General features: G+C 42.2%; 1 protein-coding gene across 5 annotated transcripts in view; it reads right to left on the minus strand.

Annotated features, from left to right (window-relative positions):
- USP22 (ubiquitin specific peptidase 22) overlaps positions 1-18,503 on the minus strand; it is a 136,709-nt gene that overhangs the window by 31,621 nt on the left and 86,585 nt on the right. For all 5 annotated transcript variants that reach the window (XM_029576575.1, XM_029576574.1, XM_029576577.1 and 2 more), the window contains one exon: positions 2,773-2,942. In XM_029576575.1, coding sequence (XP_029432435.1) covers positions 2,773-2,942 — 170 coding nt within the window. The remainder of the gene's footprint in view (positions 1-2,772; positions 2,943-18,503) is intronic.

Raw genomic sequence — 18,503 nt, forward strand, 5'->3', positions numbered from 1 at the left:
GAGTAACATCCACGTCAGTCAGCTGTAATCTCACACATTTGGATAAACTTTAAGGAATCCAATGTTTATTTTCAGCACCCGGTCCTGCTTGTCCCAAGAACAGCGTTACAGTTACTAAAGAAAGAGCTGGAAAGGCACCGCCACCTGGGCCGAAAGCTTAAGCTTCCCCCCCCCCCCCCCCCCCCCCACAAAAAGGACCCAACCCTGGGGACAAAGAGTGATGGGAGCAGCCCCAGAAACAGAAAATGAGTTTGTGCGCCCTTGGGAAGCAGCATCCAGCCCATCAAAGGGTTACACAAACAGAATCAAAGCCCTTCAAGCGATCGCCGGCTCGTCTTAGATTTTTAGTTCATTAATGAGCCTGACAATTTTGTCCTCCTTTAGGGTACAGTCGCTGACTTATTCTTTCCAGGCATTCGTCACGGCGTGTCAGCGGGAATGGTCTTAGGCAGGCAAGTCAATCTAAACTAAGTCACAATTCAGGTCCTGCAGTTACTTCCCTGACTTACAATCTGGTTTGCACCTGAAACAATGCCCTGCCCTGGGACCTTCTTGGCAGGCCCATGGGAGTGTAGGGTTGGCACATTAATGAGGCAGATTCCTAGCCCTCACTTGGGTTCGGAGACCTTGCACCTCTGACCTGGAGTGCCATGAATTTTTCCAAGTCTAATATCCCTTTAAATTAATGGAAATTGAAGTTGCACTGTGCAACTTTCTCTTAGATTTACAAACAGCTTGTATTACATTTGGGATTCAAGGAAGCAGTAACTGATGCTGCTGTGTATGGAGACAGCAGTCAAAAATTCTCCAAGTTCAGAGGTGGCGAGGGAGGGGCAGGAATTATTCCTTCATTTTCAAACCCTGTTCCCTCCTTGAATTGCATGGGTTTCCCCTGCTCTACTGCGCCGATTTTAAACTAAATCTTACAGTTTGTTTTAGAGAAAGATCCGTTCGTGTAGACACCACCAAGGCTGCCACAGAAATCCCCTCTCACAACTTTCCAATAAAGTCAAGGAGCATGCTAAGACTCGAAACACGAAATAAATTCAAGGAGCGTCAAGATTTGGGAGGAGGGTGGAGGGTCTAAATATGGCACAAAACAAGGACTGCATTCTCTACCCTTTGATGCTGGTTATAACTAGAATCACAAATATTAATGCAAGGTAACTCACATGGAAACAAAGTGGCACTATTTTGGTCAAAGTGAATGAAGACAGCAAGAACTTGGCAGTAATCGGAAGACAAGGGCATGAGAAATATTCTATTAAAGGCACTTTGACAGCTCACCCGGCCTTAGGGGAATAAGAAGAAAAGGGAAAGGATCTGTTCCTCGTAGCCTGCCTCTATACGAGCTATGACACAGGTTGCCTATTGTGTGCTATACACGGACTTGTATGTAGCTGCACAGAAAGGAAGAGATGACAACAGAATGGGAGGGGGAAAATAAAGCAGTTAAGGAGAAAGTCAAGCATGGGTCAGATCACCTGAATTCTTGCACGAGGGGGTGCTTTTCATGCAGAAATTGGATCATCGAAAGCCGCTGGCCTGATATAAGTTACCAATCAGTGCTGTATTCCTCTAAAGCTTCACTAGCCAATCCCTGAACTCTGCTACTCCTTTTTTGGGTCTTTTCGAATATGATTTTGTGTTACTGGTGTGCACCAACATTAAGATATGAATTAAATGTAAAAAATAAATAAATAAATAAAATTTGACTTCAATTAAAAAAAAAATACAAAAAAAAATGATAAAGGGGAAGTAATGGTTTTGGTAGCAGTGCAAACCACACTGATAGCTCATGTGATCTGCAATATTTGCAATCTGAGCAGTCTTCTAGCACGCTCTCGGAAAGCTTGTGTACACAAGGGAAGGTTTCCCACGTGCTGCCAGATGCTCTTCTCTTTAGGAGGTTTGGTTAACTGCACCTAAATATAAAGCTGAAAGTGATGCTCCCAGTCAAAAGGTTATGAAAATTAGTCAACGCCGCACCCAAGAGAGCCACGGAAACCAATCACTCCCATTTTACCGTCACATGGTACCTGCACAAACTTGTTCAAATTTACAGTTTCAGTGCTATCCAACCTTCATCTAATTTCTGCAACAACTGGTGCATCCCTGTAGGAAGCCTGCAGGTCAGAAATTGGGGGAACAGTACAGTGCGAGGTCAGCAATGATAGAGTCCCCTCTGCTTTGTTCTTCTGCTAAAATGCCAAAGGTGGCAAGGTTGGGAATGGGGACTCTTCTGGGCAGAAGGGTACCTGTCGGGGAGAGCAATTTTAGGCCTCAGCAAGGTCGTGGAGGGCAGCATACCATGCTATTCCATGTGTGCTCATTAAGGCCTCATTTGCCTAGGACACCACTTAATTTGCATGTGGGTACCTGCTGTCATTACTGCTACTTTTTGTGCATGCTAAGACGGCCTTAGCATGAATGCCAAGCTTTAGTGCTTTAACACATCAATGTATTTATAGCTTCGTTATGTTCAGTTATTTACTTTGCCATATTTGGAATAGGTTGAAGATTCCTGAGCTTCGGCAAGTGTTTTATTTTTTCATAGCCCTGCTCTCACCCGATCAGGCGGTGACATCATCAATGCTGGATCTGTGAGATCTCGGAACAGTTCCATGGCAACAGACTCGATTACAGAAAAGCAGGCGTTGTGGCGGGCAGAAGGCAAATCGTTGCCTCACACAGACCAGCATCTTTAATCATTAGTTACAGAAAAGGGGGGGGCAGGCACAGTGAAGAGCCCCGTCCCAAACCGGCACTCACCTCCTGAAAAAGCGTAGACATCTCACAGACCAGACATGAGCTTGGGCTTTGCATTTCACATTTGTGCCTGTCAGAGAGGAAGAAATCTCGCAGTAGTGGAGTGTGAGTAAGTGCCTGGACAATACAGTTCATAAAACATGTGTTCCCAAGGTTGATTAGCCCTCGTAAACCTAGAGAAAGAAAAAAAAAAACAAAAAGCATTTTGTTAGCTACAGCAGCATTCGAAATGCTTTTCCATTCGAGAACCATCAATACTTGAATTTATATACAAATATTTTTTTCTTTAAATATCAGATTAGATACAAAGAACCCTTATGGCAGGCAGCTTACTGTACAAATGCCGCTTCCTGCCAAGGCAGTGTAAGAAGCCTTCTGGGAACAGAATGGCCACATGAAATAACCAAAAGCAGATTTGACAAGGGATCTCACCTGTAGCAGTTACCTTGGATAAATCTCTCATCAGGAAGAAGCTTTGTTTAAATGTCAGTTCAAAGGAATGGAAGGCACTCATACAAAGCAACCGAAAGAAGCCATGCCTGGTGGACAGGACCCAAAATACTTCCTCCCCCCCCATCGGTTCTCATTCTCCAACACATACTACAGTAGACGCTCTTCCTCCCAACAAGAGCAGAATACACTTGTCAACAAGAGTTTTGGTAACTTTTGCACCAAAGAACAAGATATTTTTAAAATTCACACAAACTTGAGAGTAAGGCATGTTTTTCCTACATTCTCATTTCCTTGTCCTTCCCCATAAATAGAGATAAGAGAGTGAAAAATATACAGAAAGGCTACATGATGGCTTACCCAGCCCTCCTCCCACCACATTTATATCAGGAGATGAGGTTCTAGAGTATTTCCTGAATGCTCACATTTGCTAGGATTGCAAGTGAAACTCTTCTAGACTACTGCTTTGTGTTAATAAATAAGCTTATTTCAGTCAGTATACTTTTTAAGCGTTGGTAATTAAGGACACACGAGACATCGGTGTAGCCAGGAAAGGAAGGTATTATGTTGCATTCTTAATAGAACAGCCCAGCTCTCACCTAATGGTGGGGTCTGCACGTGTGTGACCAGCACATCCAGCAGGGTGCGACTAGTGCAGAGCACTACATGCCTGCTGCAGCCCAACAAAACAGAATAGTGCAGAGGCCCGCAGAGAGGGGTGCAGGGCTGCCAGCAGAGCCCATCCCGCTGGTGGCCAACGAGCAGAGCTGCCAGCCAGTGAGAGGCCTGGGGCCTCTGGTAGAGCCCATTCTGCTAGCAATCTAAAAGTGGAGAGAGATGGGGCCAGAGGAGGATGACCTGACACGGTGCTGCGATGCACGATGACCAGGGTGCCGGTGAAGTTCCCACCCCCAGTCGAAAAACAAAGGAAAGTGGGAACGTGCCCTGCATATTGTGGACAGGGTTTTCTGTTAGTAGATTTACAGAAGCTAACTGGGTTGAGGAGATTACAGGACAGTAAGTTCGGTGTCACATATCTAGAGATATTTTTGCATGTCATTAAAATACATTCACACCAAGGAAGAATGAGAACTGGTTTTTCATTACCATGAAAAAGACTGAGGGAATGGCATATACTTGCTCACAAACTTTGAAGGAGCAACTTTGCCCTTCTGCTTTGCCCATTGTAGATCATCCTCTGGATTAACATTTGTCCAGAGAATCTTTTTGGTCATTACAAGTGAGACTGATGTCACGCTACAAAATAAGTTTATATACATCCTTCAACGAAATGCTGTCTCTTGTTGAGGCACTTGTGGTTTTTATACTGTCATCTGCCCAGGTTCTCTGATATACATTGTAAAGTGCATTTCACATCTGAACGTCAGAACGCTGCTGTTTGAAGGCAAAAAATATATAAATACCTCTCTAACTCAGCATTGTGACATAATTTTGATTCTTTGCAAGGTTTTGTGTTGGATCACCTTAAAAGGTTCTTCTAGGAGTGGAGACTGTAATGGTTGTGTTTTACAGTGGGAGCAGTGCTGGATTCTTCGCTTGCACACTCACAAAGGCTGCAAGGGTTGAACATGAATACAGAGTGGAATTATTATTTTTATATAACTTCTTTATTGAGTTTTGAAACAGTGAGTTACAAAAATAAAAAAAAAAGATTGTGTACTGGAGGTGTTTACCAGCCTGTGTTCAAAGTGTAAAACCAAGAACCTAAACAAAAAAGAAAAAAAGGAGTTTGTTAAAACTCAGTTTCCTTCCCCCACTCTCACTCCATTTGCAATTCTCTTATTCTATAAAGGATGTTATCTCTCGCAACATGCCTCTAATATCCTAAAAACTTATCAAGTCGTAATAAAAATATAACAAAAGCACACGTATGAGGTAAGGTTGATCAGCTAAATGCTCACACTGTAAATACTAGGAGCAATGCGGGTAATACACCAGCACACCACTCTATGTCAAGCCATAAGACCATCAGCACATTTTCATATCCAGGGCTTTCCCCAATGTATTATAGATTTAATATTACATTGTGCGTCGCTGGTGAGAGGCGATCAATAAAGAGTTGCCACACATCCAACATGTCTTCACGCTTTCTTTTAGATAAGAATTTAGCAGAAAGAAATTCAAACGTTAACAACTTAACCAATCTAGATTTCCACTGAGCCAGTTTAGGTTCCTGTTTTCTTTGCAATTATCTAAAAACAATTTCTGTTTAGAACAAAAAGTAGGTTGAACCCCATATATTCCAAAGAGCCAGACTCTTGGCCCTCCTACACAGACCACTGAGCAACCTCAAACAAAACACCTCTACTCCTCTCCAGAATGTTTGTATTTTTGGACGTAACCAAAACCCATGTATATAATCACCTACCGCTTCCTCACATTTAAGGCAGAGGTCTGAGGAAGAAATCTACATTTTATGTGCTCTTTTTTTGTGACATAAAACTGATATAAAAATTTGAATTGTGTTTCTCTTAACACTATATTTTCTGTAACTTCCGGGATTCACTTGTAACAATATTGGAACTCTTGTATTGATAAGGTAAATTCTGAACACTGTGGCCATCTTGCGAAAATTTCAAAATGGTCCTCTCAGTCTCCTAGTTTCATTAAAGCTTTATTAAACTTAGCACAGGATAGTTTTATCGATTTCTTACCTAAAAGGATTTCTTTCAAGGGCTCCCTAAGCCAACATCTGGGTTAACTTTAAGAAGTTCTTTAATATATTCAGTTTTCTTAGTAAGGGGTCTATGGATAAAATGTACAATAAGGTTGAAAGTGGACAGCCCTGTCTGACTCCCTGCTGGATTTGAAAATCAGAGGATTTATAACTATTGGCTATTATATTGGACAATGGGTCTTTATTATAAGAGTGAGATTTTTAACTATGTTCCCCTTAATGCCAAACCTTTTGACAATTGAGCACACATATAGCCAAGAGACACGATAAAAGGCTATTTCAGACTCAAAGCCAATGGCCATAGCTGAAATCTTTTGGCTTTTACATAGGGTCATAGCTGTTATTTAACTATATGCAAACTTGCTGTTCTTCCCTTTACAAACCCTACTTGGTTACTGGATATAATTGAGGGGAAAACTTGGCTCAACTATCTGCTAAGATTTAGCAAAAATCTTTAAATCACAATTCAGTAATGATATTGGAAGAGGGGACTAATGGATCTTTCCCCAGTTTGGCTAAAACTGTAATATATGCCTGTTAAAATCTTTTGGGAGTCTCCTGTTGAAGTGCGGCTTCAAAGAACTTGCTCATTGGCCCTATCACTTGCGACTTCATTATCTTATAATTGTAAGAGAACCCATCTGGGCCAGGAGCCTTATTAGTCTTATTTATGTTAATTACATTTAGAATCTCATAGGATTGTATAAGTCTATTCAACTAATTTAATTGTTGCTCTGAAATGTTAGGTAAAGATTTATCTTTGAAGTTGGATTCTTCTGGTTGGATATTCAAGGTCACCCTTTAAATAAGCTAGGAATTTCCATATACTCTTCCCCCCTCCCCCTTTTATTTCTCCACCAATCTAAGGTCAGTCCAAATAGTCGCCGAGATTCCTAAAGTTCTGATCTAGGCTGAGACTTCTCTGGGAAACCAATCTTGAGAAGTTAAGATATAATCAGTTTTAGATAGAGACAAATGCACTCTGGATACATGTGTGCTCAGAATTCGCCAGGCAGTTTCTGGCATAAAAATGAGATACTCTTCCCTTCTTTACTTCCAACTCTTTTGGAAGTAGGAGACTTATCTAGCAAGGGATCATGAACACAGTTTAAATCACTAGCAAGAATTAGTTTCCCTTTCACATTTGTAATCAAGAGATTTGCCATTTTTACAAAAAAAAAGTGATCATATTCGTTAAGTGCATACAGATTACATACAATAACCTCTATGCCTAATAATTTCCCTATAAGAACTTTAAATTTCCGTTCTGGATCCTTGATTTCCTTCATCATTTGTAGGCTGGAATTCTTGTGAATTAGGATGTCTACCCTTGGTTTTCTCCCTTTTGCTGCAGAGAATTAGCAGGCAACCACCCATTCTCTTTTCAGTTTCTGACTTTCTGCATCTGTGAGGTGAGTTTCTTGAATGCATGCTATCCCAGCTTTGGTTTTCTTTAGTATTTGTATTATATTTGATCTTTTTATGGGAGAGACCTGCCCATTAACTTTTAAAGAGAGACAATTCTTACAAGGTCACTTAATGCACTGATTACTCTTATTAATGAGAGTTAGAGAAAAACATCGTCTCCCAATGCAGGACCCCCAGCTTAGTCCCACATCCTTTTTCCTTGATTCTGGTCCTAAATAATTCTGCCCTTCAGTAGTTTTTAGTTTCAGATACTTAATTTCAGAGACCCTATTGAGAATTGCCCCATGTTGCTCCCAAATCCTTTCCCCATACTCAATCTACGTCACTTAACCCCTTCTCCCCCATATAAACAAACACCAAAGCTCTCTCAAAGAGCAGGTGGTCAGTTGTATGTGTACGGATGACAATCCTCCCAGCTCAAACATTCAAGATATTAAACCCCTGCTTGGAAAGGTACAAAGTAGGAAATGCTATAAAACTAAAATGCTCAACATAATAAATTTGAATTTAAAGTTTGATTAAACTGAAATCGACCGCCCTGCATGACATGATGTCAGTCAACCTCAGAGTCAGCAGTGAATCCACCTTATTAAGTAATTCATCCTTAATTCTTCTACTCTTTTGGCTGTCAGCATGTGTTGTAAAGATCAGTCTCATCACCTTTTCTTAATGAAACAATTAACGAGTTCAATCCATTCCCCACAGAACTCCAAGGTGATAACTGTGGAGGTATTGCTGTTGGCGATCTTATGTCAAGTCGTAGAACTAATGCTCTTGACGCAGCTGATATCGGAAGAGGATTCCTCAACCAGCTGGGAGGGGCAGCATTGTTTATGCTCTTGCTGAAAGCTGGGGTGGATAACCACCTGCATGCCTTTGCTCTATATCTTGCCGACACCATGTATGGAACCACGTCTGGAACCAGAGAGACTGAGAATTGGGGATGCTCCCCCCATCTATAAGAACATTCATCAATGATTTGGTGAACTGAAGTTCAAAGAAAACTTTAATGTCCCAGAAAATTGACAACTCTGCAAACGACTCTTTGGGTGCAGGAGAAGAAAAACTGAAAACTGTTTCCACTGATATCAGCAACAAGAATAGGTAAGGAATTAAAGCATACTGACAAATTGCCTTGCTTTTTCTACCTCCTCAAATAGCTTGCCTTACCTTGCACCCATTCTTTGAGCTTTGCAGGATATTGAAGGGAGAACTTGATCTGTTTTTGGATTAGTGTAGCACAGAAGGGATTAAATGTACGCTTTTTGCAGACTTGACACAAAGTAATCTTTGAACAGGTGGATATTTATCTCTTTGTATTTTAAATCTTTTTCCGGTATGCCTGCATTATTTCCTGTTTGTGTACAAAATTTTAATTTTTCCCCCTCCTTTTTACTTCCTAGGCGGTGTGTGAGTTCCACTTTCATAGTGTTTTTCAAGTTGGGCAGCAGTAAAACTTCAGAGATCCATTTTTCTAAAGAACTAGGCAAAGAGGACTCAGATCTCTACTAGGAGTCAGACTTAGAAAATCGCTCCAGAAGAAATAATATTTGCAAACTCCTCAGTTTTTTCCTTCTGCATTTTTGCCCATTGTCCTAGCTTAAAAAGCCGGCCTTCCTGTGCCACTGCCATGTCTTCAACAAAAATTCTTCCTTCAACTCCTTCCATTCGCGAATTAAAATCTGAAATAGACTTTCTCTCAGCAATTTGTTCCGAGATTGATGAAAGAGTGCCTTTGAAGGCAGCCAATACAGCCTCAGTCAGTTCTGCTATCGTTTCACTGAGTCTGACTTCCCACAGCGGCGGCCATCTTACCTTCATCCTCCTTTGCCCCTTTCATGGGCAAATTTCTGGGAGATTTGTGCATAAAACAATAGACATAAATGCTCGACTTCTAGTAAATTTTTCCACCAGCTCCAGCTTCTTTTGGGGCTGGACTGCAGAGGATTAGGAGTGGCGGGGGCACCCGGAGCTCTGAAAAACACGACCTCTCAGGCTCACCACATTACGTGGCCTCTCCAGAATGGGATTATTTTTATGAATGAACAGTGTTTTGGTTAGTCCATCTTTTCATTCACCTGCAGAATGTACTTGTTTGAATTTGATTTGTTCCTCAAGAATTCTATAAATGCTGGCTTTTTAAGCTGATATCCACAATAAAAATCTCACTTCGTGGCACAAAGTAGATGTGTGTTAAGGAGATCTTATATAATGAAACTATTAAATTTAAGTTTTTCTTAATTATCCCCGAGTCTCAAAAGGGTACATAAAGCAGTTTTCCATGTGCTAAAGTATGATGGTCATTCACAAATTTTCATAAAAATATATTTTTAAAAACCCTTAAATTTAATAGTGAGATTTTTATTGTGGATATTGACATTTTTATACTTTATTTATTGTATTTATTTAGGATCTTATATATCGCAACCTCCAGACATCTGTTTGGTGCGGATTACATAAAAACATTCATAAAAAATGTAAACAGAACACAGTTAAATCAGTTACATCTTACAAAAACTTCAATAAATTTATACATAAATTACCAACTCAAGAAAATGCCTCATGAAACATTAATGTTTTCACTGTTTTCCTGAAACATCTGAAATCCTGTTGCTGTCTGAGAGTGACTGGAGCATATTCCACTCGTGTGGCCACAGAAGCAAAAAAAATCCACGCCTCTTGGTGTGGACCAGCCTAAGTTTATTAGCCGTATTAACTGCTAAAACTTCAGAGTTTATTTGACATTCAGGCTTTTGATGCTGAGCTGTCTGTTCCACTAGCAAATATGTGGTAGGCACTTGCACTGCAAATTGTTAGAAATTTTAAGTATTTTGGATATTTAAGCAATATGTTTGAATTTGAACATTACTATTATACTCTGTTTAGCCTGCTGACCTTTTCAGCTTATACTGCCTGAGAAATGCCATTGCTCTGAATTTGTTTGTAGGCAATGAGAACTGAGGGATTTGCTTTATTATATTTTTTGAAAGGTATGGCCTGATGCAGCCCAATGGCGAAACAGTGGCCACATTGGCACATTTTTTCTGCTCAGCTCACTGGTAGTTTTATTGAGATTAGTAACTGTCCATTCGAACATGGCATTGGTGGGTTGGTTTTTTTTTTTGGCTCCTATTCAACAATAGGAAAGATGGCATCAGTTTATTCCACCAAGTGGACTTATCATTGAACTGTGGATAACTCGAATAAGAATTATATCTATACATTAACACTTTGTGCCGAGACTGCTTGAACTAGACAGAGTGCATCACCTTCTGGCACTTTTTTAGTTCTGACCAGAGGACAAGGACATCTGATTTTCTATTTTGTATGATTGTACTAAAGACTGTCTTTCTAGTGAATTATGAGCAACTTTATAAGATCAGCAGCTTTTCTTGGTTGGGGACATAACTTTCCAATGTACTAACACTTTGTGCCATTTTGTGCTCAATACTGGTTATGTTGGATATTATGGGGCAGATTTTCCAAGGGGTACGCGCGTACCCCCCGAAAGCCTGCCCCAAGCTCCCCCTGCGCGCGCCGAGCCAATGTTGCATAGGCTGCCGGCGCGCGCAAAGCCCCGGGACACGCGTAAGTCCAAGGGCTTTCCGGTGGGGGGGGGGGCGTGTTGCGGCCTGCGCGTCATCGGGGGTGGGGCCGCAGCCTCCGGACCAGCCCCCGGACCGGAACATGGCGTGCTGGCAGCCGGCCCAGCGCGCGCAAGTTACGCAGGCGTAACTTTTCCAACAAAGGTGGGGGGTGGAGGGAATGGAGGCAGGCTGCGCGGCTCGGCGCGTGCAGGCTGCCGATTTTGTGCAGCCTTGCGCGCGCCGATCCCAGATTTTAAAAGATATGCGTGGCTATGAGTTTGTGCCAGTCATGTGAACAAAAGTAAGCGCGGGCGCAGTTTTTTAAAATCTACCCCTATGCTTTTTGTGAGCTGCGGTCAAAATGAGATTTAATGAACATTTTAGACTTGCTGCACCACTGGCATGCTGACTTGTATGTATTACTTTGTTATCCCAGTGCGCATATTGTATTTATGCAGTTCCTTATTTGCTGTTATGATTGGTACAATGCTGATACTAATAAAGTATTTAAACAAATTCAAACTATAATTCAGCTGTTTCTTCTTCTCCTCTAAGTATCTGTTATATGAATTATTTAATATACTAGTGAATTTTGTATGTTTTGTTCCCTTTTTAGTGGTGACTTCACAGCTTCCCATATCTACTTTTGACGTTGTTGCCAATCTCGCATCAAAAGAAAGGGTGAAAGCATGGCCCAGGTTTAAGGGCTGTGCAACACAGATTCTTGAAGCCTTCAGTATGCACCTCCACTTCTCCCCTGCAGCCTCTTAACTCTGTCACAGTCTAAGGAGAGAATCTAAGTCTGCAGTCCTTGGCAGCTTTAAGTCAACACTGGAGGATTTTCTGCAGTGACCTTGCATCAAACTGCGCTGCCAATTAAAACTGGTGCCAAGAAATTTTCACAGCACTGGACCAAAGGCAGAGCAGAGCAAAACCCAGAGTGCTGAAAGAACTGAAAAATTAAATTGCAAACCTATTGTAAGTAATCTGTAAACTCTCAATATCAGCTACTCTACCCAAAGACTCAAAAATTGGCAGCAAAGCCCCAGTTTTTAAAAAGGGTTCCAGGGGTGATCCAGAGAGCCTCATGTCTGTGCCAGGAAAAATGGTTGAAACTATTATAAAGAATCAAATTTTGACCTCAGAGCCAAGGAACGTACCTGGCGCAAACAACCTACACCCACACACAAAATGGCCTACAAACATACACTACACACATACCGACAAGCAACTCTGCACGCCAAACGTGACTTCTACGCAGCAAAAATCCACAGCTACAAATTCAATCCTAACGCTTTATTCTCCTTCGTTGCAGATCTCACAAAATCTCCCTCTCCATCCTCCCAAGAAGAAAATAGTATAGAGAAATGTGAGAAACTAGCAGATTACTTTAAAAATAAAATCTCCCAAATTATTACTCGGCTCCCCTCCAATCCTGCCCCCACAGACCCACTACCTATTGACAATAAAATTATTCTCAGCTCCCTTGACCTCACCTCCTCGAAGGAAGTTGAATCCATACTAAAGAAGATGCGACCAGCCACACATATCGCAGATGCCATCCCATCAAAAATTCTCCTCACCATTCCTTCCGCCATTGCAAAGCCAATAGCAGATATTATAAACTGCTCCATCACCACCGGGAAAGTCCCCGAACCACTGAAACTTGCCATTGTGAAGCCTCTACTGAAAAAACCCACCCTCGACCACAATGACCCAGCAAACTACAGGCCCATCTCCAATCTGCCTTTTATATCAAAAATCATGGAGAAGGTGGTTAACATGCAACTCACTGATTTCCTAGAAGAAAACAATATCTTACATCCCGCTCAATATGGCTTTCGCCAAGACCGAAGCACCGAAAAACTCCTGCTTGCAATAACTGACACCGTCCTCAAAGGCATGGACCACGGTCAATCATATATACTTGCCCTCCTTGATATCTCTGCCGCTTTCGATACCGTGAACCATCAAATCCTGTTATCACGGTTAGCGGAGATAGGCATCTCAAATACAGCCCTATCCTGGTTCTCCTCATACCTTGACCACAGAAAGTACCTAGTCAAACTTGATAATTTTGAATCCGCTCACATTCCCCTCACACAAGGCGTACCACAAGGCTCCTCTTTATCGTCCACCCTCTTCAATATATATCTACTCCCACTCTGCCACTTACTCTCTAAACTAGGACTAAAATTTTTCTTATATGCAGATGACGTACAAATACTCATTCCCATTCGGAAATCCCTCACTGAAACCCTGCAATATTGGGAAACTTGCCTGACATCCATCAACTCTCTCCTCTCCAATATCCACCTTGCACTCAATGCCTCTAAAACAGAAATCCTCATCCTAACAAATCAATCTATCGACTCGATCCACCAAATGAATCAAAACGCCTCACAAGCTCACACACTACCGCCCAGTGTCAGAGATTTAGGAGTTTCCCTAGACAATCAGCTAAGCTTCAAATCTCACATTAAATCACTACTAAAAGGGGGCTTCTTTAAACTTCAAACCCTCAAAAAACTGAAGCCCCTCCTCCACGCCCACGACTTCCGCACAGTTATGCAAACCACCATACTATCTAAAATCGACTATTGCAACTCCCTTCTCATAGGTCTCCCTGCCTCCACTATTAAACCCCTCCAAATCCTCCAAAATGCTATGGCTAGAATCTTAACAAACACCAGGAAAACTGACCACATCACTCCCATACTACAGGATCTCCACTGGCTCCCCATTTCCTACCGTTCCCAATACAAAACACTTACTATCCTCCATAACACATTATACAAAAACAACTCCCCCTGGCTTGAGGATATGCCACATTTCCGTCAAACTAATCGCCCCACCAGAAACACCCTCGCTGGCACCCTTCAAACCCCTTCACTCAAAATTGGGCACCTTACCACTACCCGGGACAGAGCCTTCTCCATTGCGGGTCCTACCCTCTGGAACTCCCTTCCTGCTAAACTCCGCCTAGAACCTTCCCTGAGCCACTTCAAAAAAGGAATCAAGACATGGCTCTTTAAACAGGCATACCCCAACTCCTCCCAATCCTAGTCATTGTCATGTCTCGAAATTACTCAGCTCCCGCTCAGCCTACACACCCCCCCTCAACCTCCCCTTCGCCATCCCAACTCCCCCTGCTCCCCTACCTTCCCAGCTCCCCCTTCTCCCTTACCATTTTAGCTCCCTCACCCTCCCAGCTCCCTCCCTGCTCCCTTCCCCAGCACCCTTCTGCCTCTCCTCTGCTCCCTTCCCCAGCACCCTCCTGCCTCTCCCCTACCCCCCCCCCCTCCCTTCCTACGAACAGCCTTTCCTTGAAAGTGCCATTGCCTTAACGATCTCCTATACCCCTACCCCTACCCCCTCCTCTCCTTTCCCCTCCTCGCTCCCCCTCTCCCCTCTCCCTGCCCCTGCATTTAACATTAATATTGTAAATAAGTTCATATGTTAAGTTCTTAAGTGTACATGCATCCTTAACATCCTGATGCATATCTACTCTTAACATGGATAATCTTCATCCAGTTCTTTTACAAAGTTGTATCCCTGCTCGTTGACTCTCTCTATCCTTGTTCCTAGTTCATTGTAATATCGTTAACTCTCTCTATCCTCGTTCATTGTAATTTCCTTTCTCAGTTAATTGTGAACCGACATGATGTGTCCTACGAATGCCGGTATATAAAAATTGTTAAATAAATAAAAAATAAATAAGTCATAGTTTAATGAGACAAAGCCTGCATGGATTTAGCCTCACCAATCTGCTACATTTCTTTGAAGTTGTGAACAAGCATGCAGATAAAGGTGAGCCAGCTGATATAGTGTACCTGGATTTTCAGAAAGCATTTGACAAAGTCCCTCATGAGGAAATTAAAAACCCGTGGGATAAGAGACAATGCTCTATTGTGGATGGAGAACTGGTTAAAAGACAGAAAACAGAGTAGGGCTAAAATGGTCAGTTTTCTCAATGAAGAAAGGTGAATAGTGGAGTGCTCCAGGGATCTGTACTGGGACCACTGCTTTTTAAGGTATTTATAAATGACCTAAGAACACAAGAGGTTGCCTTACTGGGCCAGAACACAGGTCCATCAAGCCCAGCATCTTGTGTGCAATTCTGGTGGCCACATCTCAAAAAAGATATAGAAGGTACAGCGAAGGGCGACCAAAATGATAAAGGGCATGGAACAGCAATCCTGCAAAAAAAAGGCTAAAGAGGTTAGGGCTGTTCAGCTTGAAGAAGAGATGGCTGAGAGGAGATATGATAGAGGTCTATAAATGAATGAGAGGAATAGAATAGGTAAACGCAAATTAGTTTACTCTTTCAAAAACTACAAAAACTAGGGGACACGCAAAGAAGTTACTAGGTGATACATTTACGACAAATAGGAGAAAATATATTTTTTAACTCAATGTGTAATTAAATTCATTGCAGAAGATGTAGTAAAAGTTAATATGTAGCTGGATTTTTAAAAGGTTTTGACAAGTTCCTGGAAGCTGCAGAAATCCATTGCCTATGCCTGGGGTAAGCAGCATGGAATCTATCAACCTTCTGGGATCCTGCCAGGTACTTGTGACACTGGATTGGCCCCTATTGGAAACAGGATACTGAGCTTGATGGACCTTTGGTCTGATGCAGTGTGGCAAATCTTACATTCTTATGTCCTTAAACCCAGTTGGAAACTTTGCTAGTAAAAAGGAGCGAGTACTAAACCTCCTGACCCCTCTACCATGCAAAGTGAATGAAGACTGTGTTAAAATTATTTAGAATTAGCAGGAACTGGGGAAAGACGGTCCCTCTCTTAGCTGCTAATTCTCTCTCTCCCTCCCTATTCTAGAACATTTAGAAGCTGAGCGCCACCAAGTGGCTTGGCAGACTAACTCCAGTCACCTTAAGAAGTGACCCCATGATCCCTTCTTCACATGATCCCTTTAGCTGATCCTCCTCCCTCAGTTCAAGTGCTTCTCCAGCACTACTGCAGGCAATGTTAATTTAATGTAAATATCTTTATCTAATGTTATCCTCTCCCTTTCTTCTCTATTCCCAGTTCTGGTACCTTGTTATTTGTAACTGCTTCCTCCTCACTAATAGGTTACTCATTTGTTCTTTGTACACCCCTGTTCTATGTAAACCGGCATGATGTGATTGTATCATGAATGCCGGTATATAAAAATTTTAAATAAATAAATAAATAAAATAAATGAGAATACCGATGGGAAAAAACCATGTTATAGCCTTTCACCTAAGTCCCTTTATCTGGTGCATAATGACAAGAGACTATCAGAAAGAGAATTACCAGGTAAGAGAAATTATTCTTCTGTTATTTCTCTGCCGGTCTGTACTACAGCACTGCTCTGTTAGGGTAGGTTAAATGCAGCTTGTATAACTCTTCTTCCAAATACTGCAACCACTGATACATACCCATCGGTATAAAATATTCAGTAAAAAGAATGTGCTGCAGACATGCAGATGAAATTCTCCCACTGCACAGGACCCCTATTGTACAGACTTCCAAGTGGCAGCCATACAAATGTCTGATGCATCTACTCTCTCTCTCTGCCTTGTGAAGTTATCAAAGCGGTCATTGAGTAGCATTCTCTGAAATGCTCCCTGTTCCACATGCAGGTCCCCAGAGGCAGGCAGAGCTCCGGAGTCTCAATGCATGGATGAGATGATGGTGCAGGGATGAGGGATTCAGTTTTATAAGGAATTGGGCAATCTTTTCTTTTCCGAAGGGATGGGCTCCACCTTAACCAGGGTGGAACCAGGCTGCTGGCGCTAACCATTAAAAAGGAGAGAGAGCAGCTTTTAAACTAGAACAAGGGGGAAAGCCGAAAGTCACACAGCAGCGCATGGTTCAGAGGAATGTATCTTTGAAGGATACTAATGAAACTGGAAAGTTAGAGCATCCCAACAGAGAGGTTCCAATAAAAGCAAACATAGTCCATGTGCCTATAAGTAAAGAATCACCTGAGCTAAAGAATTCCAAATTATTCATATCAACTGAAAAGCTGAATGTTAATACAAATAAAAAACACACTTTGAAATGTTTGTAAGCTAATACCAGACGTCTAAGAAATAAGATGGGAGAGTAGGAATGTATAGCAGTGAATGATGACACAGACTTAATTGGCATCTCAGAGACATGGTGGAAGGAGAATAACCAATGAGACAGTGCTATGCCAGGGTACAAATTATATCGCAATGACAGAGAAGAGCATCTTGGTGGTGGGGTGGTGCTTCATGTCCAGGATGGCATAGAGTCCAAAGGATAAAGATCCTGCATGAGACTAAATGCACAGTAGAATCTTTATGGGTAGATATCCCATGTGTGTTGGGGGGGGGGGGGAAAGAGTATAGTGATAGGAGTATACTACCATCCACCTGGCCAAAATGATGAAACAGTAAACTGCTAAAGGGCGAATTTTAAAAGCCCTATGCATAGCAAATCTGGGAGATACGTGCGTGACTGGGACGCACGCGGGCCAGTCGGATTTTAAGAGGTCCGCAGCCACGCACGTATCGCCTGATACGCACATTGGAAAGGATTTCACAAAAAAGGGGCGGGCCAAGGCAGGATAGCACCATTAAGTCAGAGTCACGCACAAGCATGCACTGGGATCAGATGACCGCATAAGTTGCTGCTGCTATGGACTGCAGGTAAGTAGTAAAATAAAAAAAATCTAGGGTAATCAGCGGGGTTTTAGAGGTTGGAGCTAGTAGGGTAAAAGGGACAAAGGTTAGGTAGGGGGTTTAGGAAGGCCGCTCCTTTACAGGGGCAAATTGGGAGGGAATAGGGAAATAGGCCCTAATGAGTCACTGCATGCATCTACTAAAATCCCTCCCACTTACTCAAGATGGCATTCGCACATAGATATAAATTCATGCGGGTGGGTAGTGGATAATGTGTGCATAGACGCATGCATGTTATAAAATCGGCGCATCCATGAGCCTGCGCCGGCAAACGCACACAACTCTTAAAATATACCTTTAAGAGAAATTAGGAAAGCTAACCCAACTGGTCGTGCTGTAATAATGGGAGATTTCAATTACCCCAATATTGACTGGGTAAGTGAAACATCAGGACATGCTAGAGAGATAAAGTTCCTGGATGGAATAAATGACAGTTTTATGGAGCAATTGGTTCAGGAACAGATGAGCGAGGGAGCAATTTTAGATCTAATTCTGAGTGGAGATCTGCGCAGTGCCAAGCAGAAGCAAGCAGGTTCCCATAGTGGCAACTGCTGTATCAAGGCACAAACATCCTGAGTCCATTGCAAAATTTCTGGTCACCAAGGTGATTTGGCACCTGAGATTTGTCAAGTCTTGTTTTAGTCGGCTCAGTGTGTTGCGGCAGTCAAAAAAGCAAACAATGTTAGGAATTATTAGGAAGGGAATGGTGAATAAAACGGAAAATGTCATAATGCCTCTGTATCGCTCCATGGTGAGACCGCACCTTGAATACTGTGTACAATTCTGGTCGCTGCATCTCAAAAAAGATATAGTTGTGATGGAGAAGGTACAGAAAAGGGCGACCAAAATGATAAGGGGAATGGAACAGTTCCCC

Source organism: Rhinatrema bivittatum, chromosome 14 (genome assembly GCF_901001135.1).
Source record: "Rhinatrema bivittatum chromosome 14, aRhiBiv1.1, whole genome shotgun sequence".
Classification (NCBI taxonomy): Eukaryota; Metazoa; Chordata; class Amphibia; order Gymnophiona; family Rhinatrematidae; genus Rhinatrema; species Rhinatrema bivittatum.